At 39.1% G+C, this 25,670-nt stretch overlaps 1 protein-coding gene across 4 annotated transcripts in view; it reads right to left on the bottom strand.

Moving 5' to 3' along the window:
• Nucleotides 1-2,404: 2,404 nt before the first annotated feature.
• The window catches only part of LOC308278019 (RNA-binding protein 27), a gene marked incomplete at both ends in the record, with an annotated part of 104,397 nt that continues 81,131 nt past the window's right edge, over nt 2,405-25,670 (bottom strand). For 3 of the 4 annotated variants that reach the window (XM_080717586.1, XM_080717587.1, XM_080717589.1), the window contains 7 exons: nt 2,405-2,488; nt 3,762-3,872; nt 19,793-19,984; nt 20,105-20,209; nt 22,341-22,505; nt 22,630-22,704; nt 24,676-24,795. In XM_080717586.1, the coding sequence (XP_080573712.1) occupies nt 2,405-2,488; nt 3,762-3,872; nt 19,793-19,984; nt 20,105-20,209; nt 22,341-22,505; nt 22,630-22,704; nt 24,676-24,795 (852 nt within the window). The remainder of the gene's footprint in view (nt 2,489-3,761; nt 3,873-19,792; nt 19,985-20,104; nt 20,210-22,340; nt 22,506-22,629; nt 22,705-24,675; nt 24,796-25,670) is intronic. The other variant, XM_080717588.1, reaches the window with a different exon arrangement.

Genomic DNA, 25,670 nt, shown 5'->3' with positions numbered 1-25,670 from the left:
TAAAAAATGCATATTTTAAATTCATTTTTGAGAGTGAAACGTGTTTTAGACTTTTTGGGACACTTCTGAAGTTGTTTAGCTCTATTAAGGCATACTGAAAATGAAGCTTTACACAGAGGATCTGAAGCCTAAAAGGAAAAGCTAGCTATCTACCTGCTCTTCACTTGAGCACTCTTCTCTTTCAGCCCTGCCCCTGTAACTAGAAGTCAAAGAAATCCTCAACTCTACAGGGAGTGGAGTGAGATGTCAACTCTGAGGTTAAAAATCATATGAAAAGGAATCTCATTCTGTTGAACTGTCATCCTACTGAAAATTTTCTTACAGCTCCATTAATTTACTGTAATTTTCAGTTTCCAAATACAAAAATACAACAATTCTTATTGAAATCTATACGCTGGTAGTTTTAGTACACAAAAGAAAAAAAAACCAAACAAATTATTTACAAAATTATACAGTTTAAGAAAAAACTTTGTACAAAAAATATATAAATCCTTTGTTCCCTCTATCACGTTTAAACTGTCAGGACTCAAAATATTCACCACAATGAATCTTTCAAAATATATACTGACTGAGCCACAGACATCAAGAAAATTTCATTAGAGATGATGGAGGAGTAAGGAGCAAGACTGCTTATTCTGGGTACCCCGTTATAATGTATTCCTTCTTTTATGAGCTTATTTTAGCTTCAGTGTTATCAAAATAAAACAATAACCTAGAAAGAGGAAGTCCTTACTATAAGTGAAAATTACATGAACTTAAAAATGATGCTGGTTTGACACATCATTCCAGGAAAACATGTAGAAGGGAAAAGATGATCAGAACATGGGATTTAATTGTTTATAGCTATGTAAATCTAGAGTCTTGATGGTTTTAAATTTCTTAGTGAATAGTTTCTATTTTGAGAAACAGTCTTTACCTCAGGAAACAAAATCCTTGATATAGTGATCACCAAGAACTTTCTGAAGCCAACAGGAGGTTTCAAGTGTGCACACCACACATATATAAAAACACAGATGTGTATATCTTTGAAAAAGTGACATCCTATGTACATTAATCATTTTACTCCCCAGGGGTCAGTACATTGTAGTGTTGCTCCTCTGCTTTCCATCTAACATTCAAACACAAGGACATAAATTTACACATAGATTTTACTTAACAGATACTCTATACAGTGTACAGTAAAAATGCACACATAAAGGAAATGGTCTACTAAAGTATGCATATATTCATGGATAGCAACAAGCTACAAAATTATGAAAATATAAGGTCATCTGATCAAGGTCAAGTTATGACTCCCATTTATTACTAGCATAGCCAGCCTCCTACCCTACCCACACACTATCCCCTGTTGCCTCACCATCAAGGTTTAAATTCAGGAAAAGAATTTCAGACACATCTTAACCTTTTTGTCTAACTGTAACTACAGTGAAGCTTTAAAAGAGTTAAAAACAAAACAAAAAGATGGTGACTCTCTCTTTCTGAAAATCCTTCCTTTATTCTCATCAAAACATCACTTATTTCAAGATGCTGGTTTAAACCTTTCACTGGGGACTGACTCTTGATGGCCCAACTGAATCACTATTTCAATCGTGGTTAAGTCGGGCCTATTATTAAAAAGGCAAGAGGAAGAAAAGAAGGTAAACTAAAGGGGCAACAGGTGAAAGCTTTTTGTTTTGAGTATAAAAAAAAGAGGACCAACTGAACCAATGCCCACTAAGTATCAAAGCACAGATCAGCAGCTAGAGAAGTCCAGGAGTTAATATGATGATAGAGTGGAAATATCACGGAGCTAGCTACCATTGCCTTATAGCATTTAGGAACACAGTTTGTTGTGATTTTCACTTAAAGTACTAATACACATAAAAATCTTGAAGAAAAAAAAAAACTTAGAGTGAATACAAATTGGGTTCCTCCACAGTAAAAAACTAAATTTACTTTCCTTCCAAGACAACTCTTGAAAGCAAAAGGGCATTTAATTATAAATATCTCCTACTGTCTGACGACCCATCCATAATAGCTGAGAGTTAAGAGAATCCAGGCGATTTTGACATTTAATGAAATTTTATCAGCAGATTATAATCGAAAATAAAATTTCTGAACACCCTGTCATTTACATCATAATCCAACACCAATAACAACAAAAACAGGAGGTGTGGAAAATAAGGCTCTAGAGATTATCCATGTCATTCCTGTGGATCTTCATGTGTAAAAGTCACTAGGCCTTTGGTGCTTTAATATCATGTACAATTATGAGATGTGTTTAAATAGCAAACTTGCTGTCCTTATACCTACTGTGTTGAAAAGAAAAATAAAAAAATTTTTGGCTCATTGACTTCTTTAAATAATTTTAAAAAGTTGTTCTTCTAAACAATATTCCTAAAAATTATACAGCTCGCGTCAGATTTCATCTTCGCCATGAACGAGACTCATACTCATCTTCATCTTCATCATCATCATCATGCAAGAACAAATCTGAGGTTTCTGTTTCCTGAAGAAAGAGATGGTACAAATATCTATTGGCACACAAACACTAAATAAAATACTTTTTAGGCTTAAGTAGAGACAGATTAGTATACAAAGTCTAGACTAGATGTCCAAGTGATGTGTTCAGGGTATCTTTCAGAACCCCTCTCCCCACAAAATCCAAATTTTAATGCAAAAAAAAAAAAAAAAAAGAAAAGAAAAGAAAAATGATTTCTTCTAGCCGGGCATGGTGGTGCACACATGTAATCCCAGTATTTGGGAGGCTGAGACAGGAGTATCATGGTTTGAGGACAGCCTTAGCTACTACTTGGTGAGGCTTTTTGCAACTCAGTGAGACCCTGTTTCAAAATAAAGTATAAACAATACAGCAATACAGCTAAGAGTGTAGCTTGGAGGTAGAATGCCTTTGGGTTCTATCCCCAGTACCACAAAAAAAAAAAAAAAAAAAAAAAACACAAAAAAAAAAAAAAACACCAAAAAACAACTTTCTTCTAGATATTTTGCATTGTACAACAGTTAACTATATCACACTCTTTAACAGAATACCAACACTCTTCCTGTCTGGCTGTGATTTTTTTGTATTCATTAACCAGTAACACCCCATCCCCCCAAACATTTTAAAAATGGATATAAATTCTCCTCCTCCGCTAAAAAGATATTTCCATTCTAATATCAGGAAAATAAATACTATGCAGATGTATAGTAGAAGAATTTTTTTTAAATTATGAGAAACTAATGAATTGATTAAAATTAATTTTATTCCATAGAAAAATAGACAAACTCCTAAAGTTTTAATATTTATCCACTTATTTGGAAGATATGAAATATACTAACTTCCTCATGATACTAACATACAAAAATTTAAAATCTTACCCAAAGAAATATCTATTAACATTAACAAAATACCAAGACTTACATTCTTTCTAATATAAGGAGCACTTCTGCTATTGCTATGAAAAATAACCATAAATAGTCAGAAGACATTTAATCAGCTATAAATGACTGACATCTTTTAAAATCATGACTGTGGTGAATCAGAAATAATTTGCAAGGCAGGCTAAGTGTTCACTTTAATAAATTAATTAGAAACGTAAGTGTAAAAAAGCAAAATCAATTCTCATATTTTAAGAGACTGATCATTACTTCTAGACTGGTCTTAACTAACTACATGCATGAAAGGAAACCCAATACTTTTAAATTTATACTATTTAATGATGCAAAAAATATCTAATTAGAAAGTGATCTAATTCAACTATCTATTCAATCATTGAGTTTACCTCCTCTTTCACTTCTTCTTCCTCTGTCTCAGTGGATATAGACGGTACCTTGGGCTTGTGCCATGATATTTGTAGCCGACGGTCTTTGAATTTTGACCCTTGGTTTGCAGCCTAAAATATATTTTAGAAGAACATCTAAGTTTGCACTCATATTTACAATAATTTCTTCTAATTTTGTACTATTTAAAGTGTAACAATTGGGGGGAGGGGAATGTGTTTAGGCAAATCCACAATCTAGAAAGACTAAAGTCCCTTTTAATTAAGGCAACTCTATATTCTGGTCCTCCTTGGAGAGCCCAGTTTATATCTATGTCAAGTAAATTTTAACAGTCTTGGTTGCAATAAATTATATAATCACTATTATAAATAAGTAAAAAGGAAAAAATTCTTTTTTTCAAGTTTAAGCAATTCTTATTATTACAAAGATAGAAAGAAGGGACAGATATTAAAGCACCACATCAGAAAGAGAGAATGACGAAGTGGAGTGCCTTGAGAAAACATATTTCTTGACCTTTGGCTTTGAAAGTTACAAATTTAGAATTAAATCTAAAAAACATGTTAGCAATTAAAAGAAAAAAGGTGAAACCTAGGGCCAGGCACAGTGGAGTACACATGCAATCCCAGCTACTTGAGAAGCTGAGCTAGGATGATCACAAATTCAAGGATAGCCTGGGCAACTTACTGAGACCCTGTCTCAAAATCAAAATTAAAAAGAGCTAGTGATGCTGGTGTGGTGGCCCATGCCTATAATCTCCATGCTTGGGAGGCTGAGATAGGAGGACCACACATGTTCAAAGCCAGCCTCAGCTACTTAGTGAAGCTCTCGGCAACGTAGTAAGACTGTTTCCAAATGAAATACAAAATAGGTCTGGGAGTATAGCCTGGAGGTAGAAAACCTCTGGGTTCCACTCTCAGTACCACAAAAAAAAAAAAAAAAAAAAAAACTAGTAATGTCAGATGTATAATCCCAGTACTTCAGAAGCTGAGACAGGAGGATTGCAGGTTCAAGGACGGCCTCAGCAAGTATCAGCCTAGTGAATCTGTTTCAAAATAAAACTAAGAAATAGGGCTGGGGGTGTAGCTCAAAGATTGAATGCCCCTGAGTTCAATCCTCAGTACCACAAAAAAAAGGGTCCTATCCAAAGATATATTTACCATCATCAGTTAACATATGTAATTGGCATCCTCTGCCCTACTCTATCCTTTAAATACATAGTCCAAAGTTACTGTTGTATTACTTGAATTCCTTTGTTTTATTTAGTTTGTTTTTAAAATTTTGAAATATGAGCCAGGTGTGGTGGCGCATACTTGTAACCCCAGCAGTTTGGGAGGCTGAGACAGGAGGATCGTAGTTCGACGACAGCCTCAGCTACTTAGTGAGACCCTTTGAAACTCAATGAGACCCTGTTTCAAAATAAAGAATAAAAAAATAGGGCTGGGGGGTATAGCTTGAAGGTAGAATGCCCCTGGCCTCCATCCATAGTACCATAAAAAAAAAAAAATTGAAATAGGGTCTTGCTAAGTTGCTGAACCTGCAATCCTCTTGTCTCAGCCTCCTAAATACTAGTATTATTTGAATTGTTAAATAAAAACATTAAGTTTGTAATCAGAAAAGGTGATAAAGGTTTTTAAATCTGTAACAAAAAAAAATTTTTTTTTTTTTGGTGAGTCTGGGTGTAGAACCCAGGAGCATTCGAACTCCAAGCTACACCCCCTGCCCTATTTTTTATTCTTTATTTTGAAACCGGGTCTCACTGAGTTGCAGAGGGCCTCACTAAGTAGCTGAGGCTGTCTGCGAACCACAATCCTCCGGTCTCAGCCTCCCGAATGCTGGAATTACAAGCATGCGCCACCACGTCTGCCATGTAACAAAAAATTTAAAAAAGGTACTTCCCCAAAATATTTAGCAGTTCTACATTCCAAAAGGGATTTTTTGGGGGGGTGGTACTGGGGTTCCTGGAAGCCCTTCTACCTCCGGGCTACACTCCCAGACCTATTTTTACATTTTTATTTGGAAACAGGGTCTCCTAAGTCAGCGCGCGCGGCTGGCTTCGAACCTGCGCGATCCTCCTGTCTCTGCCTCCCAAGCGCGGGGATTACAAGCATGCGCCACCACGCCCGGCCCTCTAAAAGGGATTTTAAAGCACTATGTGCATATTATTGAAGGAAGAATTAGAAATTTAATTTGTATGTTATGGGAACTAAGGATAAGTAACTCCCACTATCTAACTTAAATCAAGGGAGATTAGTAACTAGAATAAAGATATATTCTGATGATACTAAGTCAGGGGCTCATAAATGACAAATGAGAGTCTAACTGATGTGTTTCACTCAGCAATTCCACATGCATAAAGCAGAAATGTGTATACATAAGTACTAAAAGCCAGCTCTATGGATATTCATAGCAACACTTTAAAAAGGACAAAAAGTAGCCAGGTATGATGCTGCATACCTGTAATCCCAGTACTAGCAAGACTGAGAGAGGAGGATCACAGGTTCAAGAACAGTCTCAGCAAGTTGTGATCCTCTCAGCAACCGAGCGAGACCCTGCTTCAAAATAAAAATAAAATTGGGCTAGCCGGGCATGGTGGCGCATGCTTGTAATCCCAGCATTTGGGAGGCTGAGACCTGAGGAACACGGTTTGCGGACAGCCTCAGCTACTTAGTGAGGCCCTCTGCAACTCAGTGAGACCCTGTTTCAAAATAAAAAGAATAAAAAATTGGGTAGGGGTTTAGCTCGGAGGTCAAATGCCTCTGTGTTCCATCCCCAGACCCACAAAAATAAAATAAAATAAAATTGGGCTAAAAGTGTAGCTCGGTGATAGAATGACCCCTGGGTTCAATCCAGTACCACACGGGGGGAAAAAACCCACAATGTGAATAATCCAAATACCCATTGATGAGACGATGCAAGAGTAAACTGTGATATTATTTACACAGCTGAATATTATACAACAATAAAAATGCAAACTAATATTAAGCAACATGGTGGAAAAAAAACAAGCAAAGCTACAAAAGAATAAATACTGCATGATTCTATTTGCATAAACTTCTAAAAAATAATGCAGAATAAAGTCGGGCATGGTAGTACACACCTATAATCCCAGTACCTGGGAGGCTGAGACAGGAAGATCATAGGTTCGCAGCCAGCCTCAGCTACTTAAGGAGGCCCTCTACAATTTATTGAGACTCTGTTTCAAAATAAAGAATAAAATATGGCTGGGGCTGTAGCTCAGATGTAGAATGCCCCTGGGTTCAATCCGCAGTACCGCAAAACAAAAACAAAACAAAAAAACCCAATATTTTGGAAGGTACATGTGAATTATAAAACTACTCTCAATTTGCTGGTCCTGGTGGCGCACATTTATAATCCCCGTGGCTTGGGAGGCGGAGACAGGAGGATGGCGCAGGTTTGAAGCCAGCCACACAGGCTTAAGAGACCCTGTTTCCAAATAAAATATAAAATAGGTCTGGGAGTGTAGCCTGGAGGTAGAAGGCCCTTGGGTTCCATCCTCAGTACCGGGTGTGTGGGGGTGTGTGTGTGTGTGTGTGTGCAGTATAACACATAACACATTACCATTTCTGTAAAAGAATAAGTATATGTAGAAGTAGCACTTTCTAGAAGATTTGAGAAATGGACAACATTAATTGCCTATGAATAGTGGATCTCAGTGACTAGAAGTAAGACAATGTAATATATTTAATTAGTTTATATATATATATTTTTTTGGTGGTACTGGGGGTAGAACCCAGGGGCTTTCTACCTCCAGGTCACACTCCCAGATCTATTTTATATTTTATTCGGAAACAGGGTCTCATTAAGTTGCTGAGAGCCTCACTAAGTAGCTGAGGCTGGCTTTGAACCTGTGTGATCCTCCTGTCTCAGCCTCCCAAGCGCGGGGATTACAAGCGTGCGCCACCACGCCTGGCTAGTTTATATACTTTTTTTGTGGTACTGAGGACTGAACCCAGGACATTATTTTGAAACAGGGTCTCACTAAGTTGCAGAGTGCCTTACTAGATAGTTGAGGCTGGCAGTGAACCTGTAATCCTTCTGTCTCAGCCTCCCAAGTACTGGGATTACAAGTGTGTGTCTCTATGCTTGGCTTCTTTATGTTGTCTGAATATTTTAAGAGCAGGAATTATTGTTGTGAAAATGTTTTTAATTGAGAGAGAGAGAAAATGAAGGTTTAGAGTTTCTGTGACTGTGTAAAAGGCACAAAATTATGATTGTTGTATTTGAAGAATATTGTGCACAGTAAAGTGTGCAGAACAGATAACTTCCCATTACAAGACAACAAAGTGTGCTTGTGATAATGACAGTAAACATCTATACTACTAAAAATGTTTACAAGGCTTGTAATCCCAGCTTTTGGGAGGCTGAGACAGGAGGATCGTGGTTCACAGACAGCCTTAGCTACTACTTACTAAGGCCCTTTGCAAATCAGTGAGACTCTGTTTCAAAATAAAAAGTAAAAAATAGGGCTGGGGTGTATTATAGAGGGAGAATGCCCCTGGGTTCCATCCTTAGTACTGAGAGAAAAAAAAAAAAGGAGTGACCAATGAAGCACTATCCAGAAACATTTCTGTAAGGTTAAATTCAAAGAAAAGAGGTTAAAAAAAGTTTTTGTTGCCGAGCGTGGTGGTGCACACTTGTAACCCCACTGCATGGGAGGCTGAGACAGGAGGATCACACAGGTTCAAAGCCAGCCTCAGCTACTTAGTGAGGCTCTTAGCAACTTAGTGAGACCCTCTAAGACTCAAGGGGCTTTCTGGCTAAAGGAGGTAGTGATTACATGTTGTATGCAATTTCATATCCCACATATCTACCAATGATAGTAAAGTGATATAATTACTTTGCGTGGCCAGGCATGGTGGCGCACGCTTGTAATCCCCGCGCTTGGGAGGCAGAGACAGGAGGATCGCGCAAGTTCGAAGCTAGCCCTGCGCGCTGGCTTAGGAGACCCTGTTTCCAAATAAAAATGTAAAAATAGGTCTGGGAGTGTAGCCCGGAGATAGAAGGGCTTCCAGGAACCCCAGTACCACCAAAAAAAAAATAATAATAATAATTACTTTGCGTGTGTGTGTGTTACTGGGGATTGAGCCCAATGGCATTCTAAGAACCTTTGAGATACATCCCAGCCCCCTAATTTTTTTTTTTTAATTGGGTCTCACTAGGTTGCTGAGAATCATGCTAAGTTGCTGAGGCTGGTCTCAAACCTGTGATCCTCCTGTCTCAGCCTCCCAAGTACTGGGATTATAGGCCTGTGCCACCACACCCTGCAGGCAGAGAGTATAAGTATGTGTCTGTGGAGGTGGGATACTGAGAATTGAAACCAGGAGCATTCTGTCTCCAAGCTACAACCCTAACCCTATTTTATTTTTCTTTTGAAGCAGGTTCTCCCTCAGTTGTTAAGACCCTCATTACTTGCTGAGGCTGTCCTCAAGCCTGTGATCTTCCTATCTCAAATTCCCAAGTACTGGGATTATAAGTGTATGTCACCACGCTTGGCTTTGAGTTTTTTTGGTTTTTCTTTTTTTTTGGCGTGGTACTGGGGATGGAACCCAGGGGCATTCTACCTTTGAGCTATATCCCCAGACCTATTTTTTTTATTCTTTTATTTTGAAAGAGGGTCTCACTGAGTTTCAAAGGCCTCACTACATAGCTGAGGCTGTCCGCAAACTGCAATCCTCCTGTCTCAGCCTCCCAAATGCTGGGATTTCAAGCGTGCACCACCATGCCCAGGCTCCAGAATTATTTTTAAAGGCACAAATCCATGAGAGAATACAACAAAAATCATAGAACTGGGGAAGTAGGATATAGAAAAACTAATGGGCAATTGACATATAATGTCTAAAATTTATGTATTTGCTTATTTATTTATGTAAAATGTTTTTTTGTGTATGTGGGTCTGGGGATGGAACCCAGGGGCATTCAACCTCCAAGCTATACTCCCTGCCCTATTTTTTATTCTTTATTTTTGAAACAGGGTCTCACTGTCACAAAGGGCCTCACTAAGCAGCTGAGGCTATCTGCGAACCATGTTCCTCCTGTCTCAGCCTCCCGAATGCTGGGATTACAAGTGCACACCACCATGCCTGTCTATTTAAAAAGATTTAAAGTACAGTTATAAAAAAGTAAACTCTACTATACTGGAAGGGTTGAGGAAAATATATTCAAATAATTCATCTCTGGTTCCAGGTTTTTTTTCCCCAGACGGAACTGAGCAGGGAGGGGTAGTACTTTGATCTTCACTCCCAGACTTTTTTTACTTCCTTATTTTAAGATAGGGTTCACTAAGTCGCCCAGGCTAGCCTCTAACTTGGGATGCTCCTGATCCAGCAACTCAGTAGCTGAGATTAGAGGCCTGTGCCGCCATGCCTGCTGGGTGCTGTCTCAACCTATACAATGAGGTCACGATTTTGAACAGGTATAGCTATCCACACAGTATACACTAAGTGGAAATTGTCTGAAAGCAGACAAACTTCCTGGGACTGGATGGGACCAAAAGGTGGACTCTGATGACCTCCTATTCTCCCCTGAAATGTTTTACCTTGCCACTCCCTATACCTAGCTCCTGATTGTCTTTCCATAAAACTTAACTTGTAATCCAAAACTTAACCCATGACCTCTTTGCTGTTTGCTATGTTTAAACCCTCAATAAAAGGGTTTAAGGAATGCTGATAGAGAAAGCCAAGAGGATTGTCACCTACCTCCTCCCGACCCCGCAAATATTAAATATAATTTTCTCCAAATTATTATATCTGTCTCCATGTCGCTTTTGTGTGAGAAGACTACTGTCAGGAAGCTGCCTAGACCATGCATGGCAGGAACCATGGAACAATTTTCAGGGAACTACCTCAAGCAGCAACATTCTGTGGCAGGACTACAGAGCAAGCCTCTTCTGCCAGAATCCACAATACATGCCCAGTCAGCCTCTGCTATTTAATGAGACCCTCCGCAACTTAGTGAGATACTGTTTCAAAAATAAAGAATAAAAAAATAGGACCTGGAGTGTAGCTTGGAGGTAGAATGCCATTTGGTTCAATCTCCAGTACTGCAAAAATAAAATTTTAAATAAAATAAAATCCAAGAAATAAAAGTAAAAAGAGAAATGAAAAATAATATCAAAAGAACCAGCTCAACTGGAAGTGGTGGTGCATGCTTGTAATCCTATTACTTGGGAGGCCGAGACAGGAGGATCCCGGATTCCAGGCCAATAGCTTTAGTTATTTAGTGAGGCCCTCTGTAATTTAGTGAGACTCTATTTCAAATTAAAGAAAAAAAAATAGGAGTGTAGCTCTGAGGTAGAAAGCCTCCAGGTTCAATTTCCAGTACTGCAAAAAAGAGTGTAGTCTCTCTAATGAAACAAAAATGGAGCAGGAACCTTTTGGCTGTTAAATTAATCTGACTTGGTCGGGTATGGTGGCACATACCTGTAATCCTAATACTTGGGAGACTGAAACAGAAGGATCACAGGTTTGAGACCAGCCTCAGCAATGTACAAGACTCTCAGCAACCTAGTCAAGACCCTGTTTCAAACAAAAATTAAAAAGTGATACGATAGACTATCTGGGCATGGTGGGGCATGCCTATAATCCCAGTACTTGAGAAGCTGAGAAAGTAGGACTGCAGGTTCAAGGATAGCCCCAGAAACTGAGCAAGGTCAACAACTTAAGTAAGATCCTGGGTTTTTTTTTTTTTTTTTCAAGTGTAAGCAATTTTTATTATTACAAAGGCAGAAAGGAAGAGACAAATTACAAAGCACTGCATTAGAGTTGCAGCGGAGTGACTTGAAAATAAGTCGCTCAAGATCCTGTTTAAAAAAAAAAGGAGGGGTAAGTGAGTGTAGCTGAGGTAGAAGGCCCCTGGGATTCATGCTGAATACCACCAAAAGGAAAAAAAAGTTCTGGGGGTATTGCTTGGAGGTAGAACACCCTTGGGTTCAATCACCAGTATAACAAATGATGATAATGACTCTTCAAATGGTGCATGAACTTTTATGAAACTAAAACTAAAATATTCCTAACAAAAGATTTGATGGGCCAGGCATGGTGGCACACACTTATAATCTCAGTACTTGGGAGGCTGAGACAGGAAGATTGAAGGTTTGCAGCCAGTCTCAGCTACTTAGTGAGGTCCTCTGCAAATTAGTGAGACCCTGTTTCAAAATAAATAAAAATAGGGTTGACAGGGTTGGGGGTGTGGCTTGGAGGTAGAATGCCCCTGGGTTCAATCCTCAGTACTGAAAAAAAAAAAAAAAAGATTCAACTGTACTTGAGGATGTTGCTATTTTCTTCCTTATTTGCATACTTTGAAGCTATAGAAGACACAGTTGCCTAATAAACCAACTACTACTTAACTTCTTTCCCTTTTTTGGCACTGAGGACTGAACCTAGGGGCATTCTACCTCTGGGTTATCCCTTCAGCCTTCTTTTATAGTTTATTTTAAACAGGGTCTAAGTAACTAAAGGTGCTGACACTGGCCGCAAACCTGTGATCCTCTTATCTCAGCCTCCCAAGTACTGGGATTACAGGTCATGAGACCATGACTGGCTACGTGTGTGTGTGTGTGTGTGTGTGTGTGTGTGTGTGTGCGCGCGCGCGCGCGCTGGGGATTGAACCCAATGGCATCTTACCTCCGAGGTACTCCGGCCCAATTTTTTATTCTTTACTTTGAAACAGAGTCTCACTAAGTTGCCCTCTCTGTGCCCTTATGTAAGGCTCTGACTTAAAATCTTCAGCTTTTGAATTACCTATAGTGTTAAGATAATTCCTGGTAAGACAAGAATTCTTTATAAAGATCCTTAGGTCTCTGTGAAATCAAAATATATAAAGATTCTCTTTTTAAAAAATCTTTTCTAAGCCAGGTGTAGTGGCACATACTTGTAATCCCAGTACTTAGGAGGATGAGACAGGAGAATCATATGTTCAAAGCCAGCCTCAGCAGCTTAGTGAGACCCTGTGTCCAAATAAAAAATATAAAATAGGTCTGGGGTGTAGCCCAGAGGTAGAAGGGCCCTGGATTCCATTCTCAGTCTCCCCCCCCCCGCCACACACACACACACACACACAAATAAAGTTCTATTTATATATACTACATATCTTAAATATTTTTAAATGTAAATACTTAATATATGAAGTATATTGTTGCAGGTATCTGCAAACTATATCCCTCAGGCAATGTGGCTAGCACCCTGTTTGTTTTTTGCTTAAGAGATGGGTCTTGTATTGCCCAGGTTGGTTTCAAACTTCTAGGCTTATGTACTCTTGCCTCAGCCACTGTGCCTGGATTAGCATCCTAATTTTGATGGCTATAAGCTAAGAATGATTTTTACCTTTTTATCTTATTATTGTTATTTTTGCAGTACTGGTATTGAACCCAGGGGCTGCGTCCAAGCTATGCCTGTAGCCCTATTTTTATTCTTTATTTTGAAACAGAGTCTCACTAGGTTGCAGAAGGCCTCACAAAGTAGCTGAGGCTGGCACAAACCTGCGATCCTCCTGTCTCAGCCTCCCAAGTACTGGGATTACAAGCATATACCACCATGCCTAGCTGGTTTTTACTTTTTAGAAAAGTTATTAAAAGAGCTTGGTGTGGTGGCACACGCTTGTAATCCCAGCATTCAGGAGGCTGAGACTGGAGGATCACAGTTCATGGACAGCCTCAGCTACTTAGTGAAACCCTTCGCAACTTAGTGAGATGGTTTCAAAATAAAGAATAAAAAGTAGGGCAGGGGGGTGTACCTCAATGCCCCTGGGTTCCATCCCCAGACCCGCAAAAAAAAAAAACAAAAAAACAACCCAGACAAACAAAACAGAAAAGAAGAAAAAGAATAAAAGAAAAGGTTATTAAAAGGGAAAAAAAGAGTAAAGAAGTAGAAGAAAGAGAAGGGTGAGGATCAGGGGAAAGGAGAAGAGAAAAAAAGTGATATAGATCATAAGCAGTCCAGAAAAACCTAAAATATTTACTATCTGGACCTTTAGAGAACAAGTTAGCCAACTTTTATTTATTTGGGTTTTTTTGGTGGTACTGGGGGTGGAACTCAGGGCCTTTTTCTACCTCAGGGCTATACTCCCAGACCTATTTTATACTTTATTTGGAAAGGGTCTCACTAAGTTGCTCAGAGCTTCACTAAGAAGCTGAGGCTGGTTACAAACCTGTGCGATCCTCCTGTCTCAGCCTACAAGTGTGCGCCACCACACCCAGAGTTAGCCAATTTTTGATATATGCTATTAAAATATTTCACATTTATGTACATGTTTTATAATGTTATCTATACTATGCATTGTACATTAAATGTCCTATATATTTTAGATGTGTATAGACTTTATTTTTTGCAGTACTGGGGATTGAATTTAAAAACTTCCACACACAGGGCAAACACTATCACTTATCTTTATACCCCTAGCTCCTATATATCCCCCCCCTTTTTTTTTGGGTGGTACTGGGGTTCCTGGAAGCCCTTCTACCTCCGGGCTACACTCCCAGACCTATTTTTACATTTTATTTGGAAACAGGGTCTCCTAAGCCAGCGCACAAGGCTAGCTTCAAACCTGCGCAATCCTCCTGTCTCTGCCTCCCAAGCGCGGGGATTACAAGTGTGCACCACCACACCCGGCTCCTATATATCCTTTTAATGTAAATAGCCGTGCTTAAAAGCCAAAGATCAACATATATCCTCAAACTTGGTTTTAAAGTATAATAAAAATGCTGATGACTCATCCTAAAAGTGAATTTGAGGTAAAAAGTCTTATTTCAAAAGATGTACATAGCTGGGCGTGGTGGCACATTCCTGTAATCACAGTCCTGGGGAGGCTGAGACAGGAGGATGGTACAACTTCATGACCAGGTTCAGTAATAGTGAGACTCAGCAACCTAGTGAGACACTGATTCAAAATAAAAAATAAAAAGAGCTGGGAGTATAGATGGGAAGTATAAATGCCCTTGGGTTCAAACCCCAATACTACCACCACCAAAATAAAAGTTGTATGTGTTCATTAGAAAGTATGAAAAACAAAGTCTAAGAGAGGTAAAAATAAACCAGAATTCTGCTACCCAGAACTAACAATTTAATGTATTTCACTTGAAGTTCACGTACAATTTTGTGCCTCACCTTTTTCTCACAGTACTAGAGACTGAATGGGGGGGAGGGGTGGCATTCCTGAACCTAATTCTGTGGGTGTGTGTGTGTGTGTGTGTGTGTGTGTGTGTGTGTGTGTGAGAGAGAGAGAGAGAGAGAGAGAGAGAGAGAGAGAGAGAGAAGGAGGAGAGGGGAGAGGGGAGAGGGGAGAGGGGAGAGGGGAGAGGGGAGAGGGGAGAGAGGAGAGAGGAGAGAGGAGAGAGGAGAGAGGAGAGAGGAGAGAGGAGAGAGAGACAGACAGAGGATTGAAACCCAGGGCATTCTACTTCTGAGCTACATCTCTAATCCTATTTTATTTTAAATAGGATCTCATGACATTGCAGAGGGCCTCACAAGGGTTCTGAGGCTGGCCAAGAAAGAACCTGCGATCCTCTTGTCTCAGCCTCTAAAGTACTGGGATTACAAGCATGTGCTACCATGCCTGGGTCCCTCTTTTAAATTTTGATATAGCCCAGTCACCTGGGCTGGCCTCAAACTTTTTATCCTTCTATTTCAGCCTCCCAAGTAAGTCACTGAGATTACAGATAGTATCTCACCCTTTTTAACCTAATAGTCAATTCTGTATTTTTTCTCATATCATAAAACAATCTTTGAAAATGTTTTTATAGGCTTTAGCAAAACATTGTTGAACAATTCTAGTTCCTATCTTCACTACTGAGAACGCTTGCAATGGGAATACTTATAGATATCATTTTTGGGTTTTTTTTTTGTGTGTGTGATACTGGGGTTCCTGGAAGCCCTTCTACCTCCGGGCTACACTCCCAGACCTATTTTTAGATTTTTATTTGGAAACAGGATCTCCTAAGCCAACGCGCGCGGCTGGCTTCGAACTTGCGCGATCCTCCTGTCTCTGCCTCCCAAGCGCGGGGATTACAAGCGTGCGCCACCACGCCCGGCTAAATATCATTTTTGTACATCATAATTCAATTGTGATAAATTCTTAGAAGTAGACACTAGATATAAGAACAAACTCTGAAGGGCTCCAGAGTTAGAGCCTTACATTAGCTTCACTAAAACCCTGCATCAGATTTTCCATATAGATGTTTCTTCCAGGATCTTTTCACAATTATTAAGGATAACAGAAGGATATATAAAAACAGACTTTAGCCAAGCATCATGGCAAACACCTGTAATCTCAATACTTGGAGGATCACAGATTTGAAGCTAGTCTCAGCAACTTATTGAGACCCTGTTTCCAAATATAAAATAAAATAGGGCTGGAGATGTTTCTTGGATGTAAATACCCCTGGTTCAATCCCTAGCACCACGAAAGAGGGGGGGGGGGAGACACACATTTTAGCCAGGCATGGTGATAATTCCAGTACTTGAGAGGCTGAGATAGAAGAATCACAGGTTTGAGGCCAGTCTCAGCAATTTAGAAAGACTCTCAGCAACTTAGCAAACCTTGTTTCAAAGTAAAAAATAAAAAGGGCTGGGGTACAACTCAGAATGCCTCTGACCTAATCCCCAGTACAAAATAAGAAAATGAGGACTTTATTTTAGCCCTTGTGAGATATGAAAGATCTTATACAGAGAATTCCCTTTGACCTCATTCAAATGAGGAGAGAAACCAAGATAATGGTGGAAGGGCCTGGGGGAGTGAGGTGAGAGGAGAAAATGAGGATGGAGGAAGGTACAGTTCTAATAAGGTTGTGGCCACACATGAAGACATCATTACCAATCTCAATAACACGTATGGGGAAGCACAGGGAGGGGATATGGAGGAAATTCACCAAGTGATCTGTGCATGTATGTTTGTATCACCTTGAATCTCGCCATGATGTATAATTACAACACACTGGTAAAAGTTTACATATATTAAAAAATGAGGTGACTGGGTGGTACAGCCTTCCTTAATGGGTTGAAGCCGTTCTTACAGGAGTGGCCTGGTCATCAGTGAGTTGTTAGGAAAACAAGCCCAGCTCCTCCTGCTGTTTCCCTCACTCACGCTGGCTTCCCCTCTGCTGTTATGACACAGCCCAAAAGCCCTTGCCAGATGCCAGTGCCACACTCTTGAGCTTCCCGCCCTCCAGAAGCATAAGCCAAATATTAAAAAAGAATTCCAGGCAGGTGTGGTGGCACACCCTTGTGATCCCAGCATTTAGGAGGCTGAGACAGGATGATCATGGTTCGCAGACAGCCTCAGCTACTTAGTGAGACCCTTTGCAACTCAGTGAGACCCTGCTTCAAAATAAAAGAATAAAAATAAAAAATAGGGCTGGGGGTGTAGCTCGGAGGCAAAATGCCCCTGGGCTCCATCCCCAGTACCATACACACACAAAAAGAAAAATAAATTCCCCTTTTTTAAGTATGCTAAATTTATTCACAATAATATTTAGGCTGTATGTGTGTGTGATACCAGGAATCGAACCAGAGGCATTCTCCCTCCTGCTATACCCCCATCCCTATTTCTTATTTTTATTTTGAAACAGAGTCTCACTAGGTTGATGAGAGTCTCACTACTTGCTGAGGCTGTCCTCAAAGCTGTGATCCTCCTGTCTCAGCCTTCCAAGTACTGGGATTACAGGCATGTGCCACTATACCCAGCTTCACAATAACATTTAAATCATTACTCATAGAAAGCATACTAAATTGTCCACGTAGCTCTTACTAGGGTAAGAATGCCCCTGGTAGTAGGTATCTTTTATCACCCTACCTCCCAAGCCAATGGCACTATTTTGTTATTGGCATTACTTCATCTACCTTGGCTTTATCTGCTTTTTCTCCAAAGGCCTGGGCATACCCATATCTGCCAACTGAAAGCCACACTGAAGATTTATCAAACATGTATGCCCATATAATCTGGTTATTACTGGAAGTTCTAGAATGATTCTACTTTTAAGAAACAAAGAGATCCATTTGCGCATGACTTCTGGGTCAAATTTTACACATCCACCTAAGTCTCAGTGACCCTCAAGATGGAACGTACCACGTCCTACTTAACAAGATTACCTAATTTTTGTAACCAGAATTTTCTGCAAGGAGTCAAATGTATAAAAACTCTTTTACATAATCTAACATCCCCTCACTGGAGCTGGTATTGAGTGTAAATGCCCATCTTATTTAGCAAGAAAATTTTTATTTTAGACATTTGCCATTAAGAGAACAAAGTCAGCTCAGTGTGGTGGCTCATGCTTGTAATCCCAATATTTAGGTGGCTGAGAAAGGAGGATCACAGGTTTGAGGACAGTCTCATTTCTGGCAGTCTTCAAAAGCAATACCCCACACTTGTGTAATACTCCATCATATATTACCTTATTTACTCCTCAATGTCGCTTTAAAGCAATTCTCCAACTTAAGGAAAATAAAGGTCCCAAAGGTGAAAGAACTAGGTCAAGAGTGAACCAATTATAGCCAGATGACACTCAAATCTGGACACTCTTTATAATAGCCACCCACTCTCCACGAGTCAGGGTAAAATTAATGAGCATCAAACCAATAAATACGCTTGGAGTGGAGCCTTGTAGTTCATAACTTCCCTCACCATTTTTAACACATAATAGGACTGAAAACATTTTTCTCTCAAAAAAGTTGAAAATAAAGACGGGCATGGTGGCGCACACTTGTAATTCCAGCATTCGGGAGGCTAAGACTAGAGGATCGCAGTTCAAAGACAGCCTCAGCTACTTAGTGAGGCCCTTTGCAACTCAGTGAGACTGTTTCAAAAATAAAAAAACTAGCCAGGCATGGTGGCCCACGCTTGTAATCCCAGCATTTGGGAGGCTGAGACAGGAGGATTGTGGTTCGCGGACAACTAAGCTACTTAGTGAGGCCCTTTGCAACTCAGTGAGACCCTGTTTCAATTTAAAAAAAAGACTAAAAAATAGGGCTGGGGGTGTAGCTTGGAGGCAAAATGCCCCTGGGCTTCCCATCCCCAGTACTGCAAAATAAATTAAATAAATAAATAAATAAACAAACAAACAAATAATAAAAAATAAAAAGACTTAAAAAAAAAAATAGGGCTGGGGGTATAGCTCAGAGGTAGAATGCCCCTGGGTTCCATCCCCAGTACTGCCAAAAAAAAAAAAAAAAAAAAAAAGTTGAGAATAAGGAAGTTTTGTTATCTTGGTTCTGGCACTTATTAAATGTATGGCCTTGGGTGACATTTTAAGCTTAGTTTTTCACATTTTAATACACAAAATTAAACATGTATATAGTTTCACATTTATACAATTATTTAAGAGTAACTGTATGAAAATGTTAGAGCTCAATAAATTTTTATTTTGTGTGTGTGTAGTACTAGGAATTGAATGAAGTGTTGCTTTACCACTGAGCTACACCCTAGCCCTTCTTATTTTGAAACCGGGTCTCACTAATCTGTAATTCTCCTGTCTCAGCTTCCCAAGTACTGGGATTACAGATATGCACCACTGCACCTGGCTTCCAGCTCAATAAATATTTGCTAAATGAGTGAGTGAGTTACTGGAAAGAGAAGATACACTGTACATGTCCAAAAAATAAAGACATTGCCTATAGCAAATTGTCTGTATGTTTGCCTAGAGTAAGTTGCTGCATTGCAAACAGAATATAACTAAACAAGCCCAGTATCCCAATAAATACATTTCTTGAATTTAGCCTTGGTACCAGATTGTTTTCACTCACTGACTAAAAGTACCTGGTAAAGCATGTAATAATCCTAAAACAAAAACCAAATGTAGGTTGGGAACAAGTTGTCGCTACAAATGCATTTATGTGGAACATGATGGAATTAAAGAGCAAGAGCTACTGCTTGATCTTCAAATATATTAATAAGATTTTGCTAATATGAATGGTTTTACAGCTAAACTTTCTAATCTAAAAAACATTTAGTATTTATACAGACTGTAGCAAAGAAATTGCTAAATACAGTGTTTCGAAAGTTAGCATTTGCTATGTTAAAAACTTACTGAGAAATGCTGAAGTAATTCATCTTTTTCCTCCTCAATGAATCCCCTAACTGTTAGTGCTTTGGGGCGGTGGTCCACCACCATGTGATTTAGTGAGCCCCTCCCTCTTCCTCCACGGCCTCGGCCTCTTCCTCGACCTTGAGAGGACATGGTCTTTCCTCGACCCACAGGTAAAATACCTAATCGTGCAGCCTGAATAACAACAACAAAAGGTAGAATATAATACACATCATTAGACTAAACCTTGGGAAAAAAAAGAGAAAACTATTTTTTTGAGATATTAAATATAGTGGGCTAAATCTTAAATCTCACCTCAACTTGTAACTGATTGAGTTTTTTCCGTAATTCTGTTGTGTCTTCTCCTGAGGACAGCCTCTTGTGGAGGTCCAGTTCAGTATCTAGTAACTCTTTTTGGGCCTTTAGAAAAATTAAGAGTAAAAAAGCATTTAAAAAAAAAATAACTTCCAAGATCTTATTGAGAAAATTACACAATGACAAGTATCTCTTTTGGGAAAATGAGAGAATACAACAAACATAGGTGCTTTAAGGAAAGTACTTTACAGACGTAATACTGCAAATAGGTAGACAGCATGACATCACTAGAAAATAAAAAGTAGCATTACTGTAAAAGATGACCTAAAAATTAGACCCTGAGAAATTATCTGAGATGAGGGAGCTAAGAATAATTTTCACATAATAAAGCATCATAAATAAAACATAATGGAGAAAATAAATTATGCAGCAATTGTTTACTAATAGTACAAAGGTAAAGTTACAGAATTACTTTCAGACAGAAACCTATAACTGTTGCCATTCTTTTCTTTATGAGACATAATATTTATCAGTTCTAGGTGGCATGGCTCTGAAAGATGTTTTTTCTGCCGCAAAATCTAACTTTTAGAATTTACATGTAAAGCTGGGTGTAGTGGCACATGCTTATAATCCCAGTGTTTAGGAGGCTGTGACAGGAGGATCGTGGTTTGCAGACAGCCTCAGCAACTTAGTGAGGCCCTTTGAAACTCAGTGAGACCCTGTTTCAAATAAAGACTAAAAAATAGGGTTGGGACTGTAGCTTGGAGGTAGAATGCCCCTAGGTTATGTTCCCAGTACCACCAAAAAAAAAAAAAAACAACTAAAAAACCTGTAATAACACTATCACACACAAACACAGAAATGAGAACAAATCAAAATAGCACATAAGAGCTGGGTGTGATGGTGCATGCTTGTAATCCTAGTACTTGGGAGGCTGAGACGGGAGGATCACAGGTTTGCAGCTAGCCTCAGCAACTTAGTGAGGCCCTCCAAAACTTAATAAGACCCTCTATCGAAGTAAAAAATAAAAAATAGGGCTTGGGATGTAGCTCGGAGGTTCCATCCCCACTACCAAAAAAAAAAAAAAAAATCTTACATATAACCAGGTGTGGTAGTACATATCTGTAGTCACAGCTACTGTAGAGGCTAAGGTGGGAGGATCACTTCAGCCCAGAAGTTTGAGACAAGCCTGGGCAATATAGTGAGGCTCTGTCTCTTAAAAATAAATAAGTACAAAGTACATATGTTCTTTCTATAACTGGGGAAATTTTAATAAAAATAACATTTTACTACACTTTAGAAAAGCAGTCCTAATTAAATATTTTATATACTTATAATGACAGAGAATCATAACTTCAAATATAATAGGCTATATATTATGACTGCATTCTACATAGCTGACAATTATTCCCAGTTCTAAAAGGGCTGGAATTTATCTAAAAGGCCACTCTAGAGCTGTGGTGTAATAGACCTCTATGTAAAGCAAGTGTTCTCCTAGAATAAAGAAACAGATAGGAATTAATAAAATTAGATTTAAATGGGCCTGGCTTGGTGGCGCAGGCATGTAATCCCAACATTTGGGAGACTGAGACAGGAGGACCATGGTCAGCCTCAGCTACTTAGTGAGGCCCTTTGCAACTCAGTGAGACCCTGTTTCAAAATAAAGAATAATGCTGGGTATAGTGGCGCAAACTTATAGTCTCAGCATTTGAGAGGCAGAAACAGGAGGATCACGTGGTTCAAGAACAGCCTCAACTACTACTTAGTGAGGCCCTTTGCAACTCAGTAAGACCCTGTTTCAAAATAAAGAAAAAAAAAATAGGGTTGGGGTACAGCTTACAGGTAGAATGTCCCTGGGTTCCATCCCCAGTACCACAAACAACAACAACAACAACAAAAAAAAAAAACAGAAAAAAGGGCCGGGTGCTGGGCGTGGTGGTGCAGGCTTGTAATCCCTGCGCTTGGGAGGCAGAGACAGGAGGATCGCGCAGGTTCAGAGCCAGCACCAACAAAAACAACAAACCAAAACAAAACACATTCCTGTTCAAATGGGATTTCCACTCTTCTCAAGAGAGTACTTAGCATCTATAGAAACAATGAAAAAATTTTATCCTCTAATTTTCTGTCTATCTCCCCATTAGGTTAGTAGCTACCTAAGGCTTTCACTATATTTTCAAAGTGCTAAGCCTGAGGCAGATGTTCAAAAACTTAGTTAAATGAAAATGGAAATAGATACCTCTGTTTTTGTCTTTACTTTGGATGGTGTGGAGCCCGCAGAAGATGTTTTCAATTCATCTTTTAGTTGTGAGATCTTTTCTCCAAGCTCTTTCAAAGTCTTCATTATATTTGCTCTTTCTTCTGGTTTCATGTTTTTGTTTTTTTCCAACTTGGATATCAACATCTATAAAATAAATAGAAAAGTAAAACTCTGCTGAGTAAATATAAGCTTTAAAAACTTAGTAATTAGAGATATCTTTGTAAATAAAATCTACACATTAATTCCAAAGAATGAGTTCTTATCTTACCTTTTGGCATTCTATTTGCTTTTCTAACACTTCTTGCCTCTTTTTCCTCATATCTTGTTGCAGCTTCATTGCTTCCTGTATTGAAAGGTAAAAAAGAAATTAGTAAGAGATAACAAAATTTGCCAATGATAGATAATGCTACTCTATTCTCAATATATTTCTTCTGGGCCATCCTTCTCCAAGACTTTCCTCCTAATCAAAAACAAGAGAAGTGCTGGGCATGGTGGCGCATGCTTGTAATTCCAGTACTTGGAAGGCTGAGACAGGAGGGTCGCAGGTTTGCAGCCAGCCTCATCTTAGTAAGATCCTCCTCAACTTTCTGAGATCTCTATTTCACAATAAAGAATGAAGAAAAAAAAAAAAAAGGTCTAGGGGTGTATCTCAGCAGTAGAATGACCTGGATTTAATCCACAGTACTACAAAAATAAAAAAATAAAAAACAGGAGAGGCCTGGTGTGGTGGCACAGGCTTGTAATCTCAGTACTTGAGAGGCTGAGACAAGAGGATCACAGGTTCAAGGCCAGCCTCACCACTTAGTGAGACCCTCCACAAGTTAGTGACACCAAGGTGTGGTGGCACAAGCTTGTAATCCCAGCATTCGGGAGGCTGAGACCTGGAGGATCGCAGTTCGCGGACAGCCTCAGCTACTTAGTGAGGCCCTCTGCAATTCAGTGAGACCCAGTTTCAAAATAAATAATAAAATACAGGGCAGGGGGATGTAGCTTGGAGGTCAAATGCCTCTGGGTTCCATCCCCAGACCCGCAAAAAAAATAAATAAATAAAAAATAAAAAATAAATAAAGAATAAAAGCTAGAACTAAGAGCCGGGCGTGGTGGCGCCCGCTTTAATCCCCTCCCTTGGGAGGCTGAGACAGGAGGATCACTCAGGTTCAAAGCCAGTCTTAGCTGGCTTAAGAGACCCAGTTTCCAAATAAAATATAAAATAGGTCTGGGAGTATAGCCTGGAGGTAGAAGGCCCCTAGGTTCCATCCCCAGCACCACCAAAAAAAAAACAAAAAAAACAAACAAAAAAAAAAAAAACCAACTAGAACTAGGGTATAGGTTGGCGGTAGAACACCCCTGGGTTCCATCCCCAGTTCTAAAAAAAAATGTCTGTTGGTACATGCCTGTAATCCCAGTACCTGGAAGGCTAAGACAGGAGAATCACAGGTCTAAGGTCAGCCTGAGCAACTTAGCAAGACTCTGTTTCAAAAATAAAAAGCTGGACATAGTGATGCAAGCTTATAACCAAGTACTTTGGAGGCTGACACAGGAGGCTTGCAGGTTCAAGGACAGCTTCAGCAAATAGTGATACTTTCATTACTAGTGAGACCTTGTTTCAAAATAAAAATAAAATAGGGCTGAGAGTACAGCTTGGAAGCAGAATGCCCCTGGGTTCAATCTCCAGTGCTACATACATACATACATACATACATACATACATACATGTAGGGATGTAACTCCAGAGTTAGAATGCCCCTGGGTTCAATCTGCACTATCAAGTTCATGGTCAGCTCTGGTAACTCAGCCAGTGGAAAAAAAAAACCTGTGAAATATTTCTTCTGTTGGTTCATTTCTTTTATTTTATCTCAAGTACACATTAAATGGAAAAGAAGGAATGGCATTTTGTTGATTTGTTTTTGGTGTGTGTGGGGGGCACTGGGGATTGAACCCAGGGGCATTCTACTTCTGAGGTATACCCCAAACCCTATTTTATGCTCCTTTTGTGTGTGTGTATGTGTGGTGCTGGAGGTTGAAGCCAAGGGCATTCTACCTCTGAGCCTCACCCTCAGCCCAATTTTTTATTCTTTATTTTGAAACAATGTCTCACTAAGTTTCAGAGGGCCTAAGTAGCTAAGGCTGGTCTCAAACCTGCAATCCTCCTGTATCAGCCTTCCAAGTACTGGGATTACAAGAGCGTGCTACCACACCTGGCTAAGGTATAGCATTATAATGTAGTTTAAAACATGAACTGATTTAAAGATGTGAACATAATTACTTAAGAATTCACTAAGTCCTTTCCTCTGGTAAGAATGGAGACTGGTACCTGTTTTTTTTTAAGAACTTCTTGAGCATCATGAGATTTAGACCCTGAACAAAGCTTTGAAGACGTCTTTAAGTTTGAAGAGCTATAAATCGTTTTTGGATGGCCTGGAGCTGAAAATACCTAAAAACAAAAACAAAAACAAAGAATAGGGAATACATAAAATAATTTATCTTACAAATGTTTAAAATGATTTTTTAGAAAGACTAAAATTATTTTTTACACTATATATTTCTATACTTGTTAGGGCTTAACTTTTTTTATATTTAAAACCTTCATTTATAAGCTAACTTTTTATACATAAATCTGTTACTAAAAAGGCAAAGAGATTTTTCATTTTTAGCCCTAACATTACTTTGAATTATAATCCTGTATTTTTCTTCTTTTTAACTTATAAGAAAAAGAAGAGCAGACCCTAACCCTAACATAAAGGAGCTGGCAGAGCTGGAATGCCACTCACAGATAGACCTTAGTGTCCTGTTAAGCACAATTTCACAAAACAGTAACATCAGATAAGGACATTCTTCAAAGACTGTGATGAATCACAACAAAATCAAGACCACTTTATAATGACTGAACACAGCAAAAACATGAATAATATCTCAACCACGAAATAACTGATAATCCCTCTCCCCAGAATAATATAAATGACTGCTGCTGCTTTTTTTTTTTTAGGAATATTTTTAATGCTGTGCAGAAAAAAAAACAAAAACAAATAAATCTATGGGGCAAAGCTGCCCACATGCAGCGCAACTTTTTATGATTAATGCTTCTTTACCAATTACAGCTTTAGATTATAGATTCCCAAGGTCGGCAATACTGGTGCAGAGGGCACTGGAGTGATCCAGGGGGTGGTGACAGGCTTAGGTACAAAAGAAAGTGCTGAATAAAAGGAAGCAATGGGAATGCCCAAATAGGGGGTTAATATTTTTTTTTTTTTCCTGAAAAGTGGTCAGCAAGCAAGTAAGTTTGGGAATGTGTACTTTTAGATCATTTTA

Source organism: Muscardinus avellanarius (genome assembly GCF_963383645.1).
Source record: "Muscardinus avellanarius genome assembly, chromosome: 1".
Classification (NCBI taxonomy): Eukaryota; Metazoa; Chordata; class Mammalia; order Rodentia; family Gliridae; genus Muscardinus; species Muscardinus avellanarius.
Note: the sequence above shows the minus strand (reverse complement) of the source record. Positions and strands in the feature narration are given on the sequence as shown.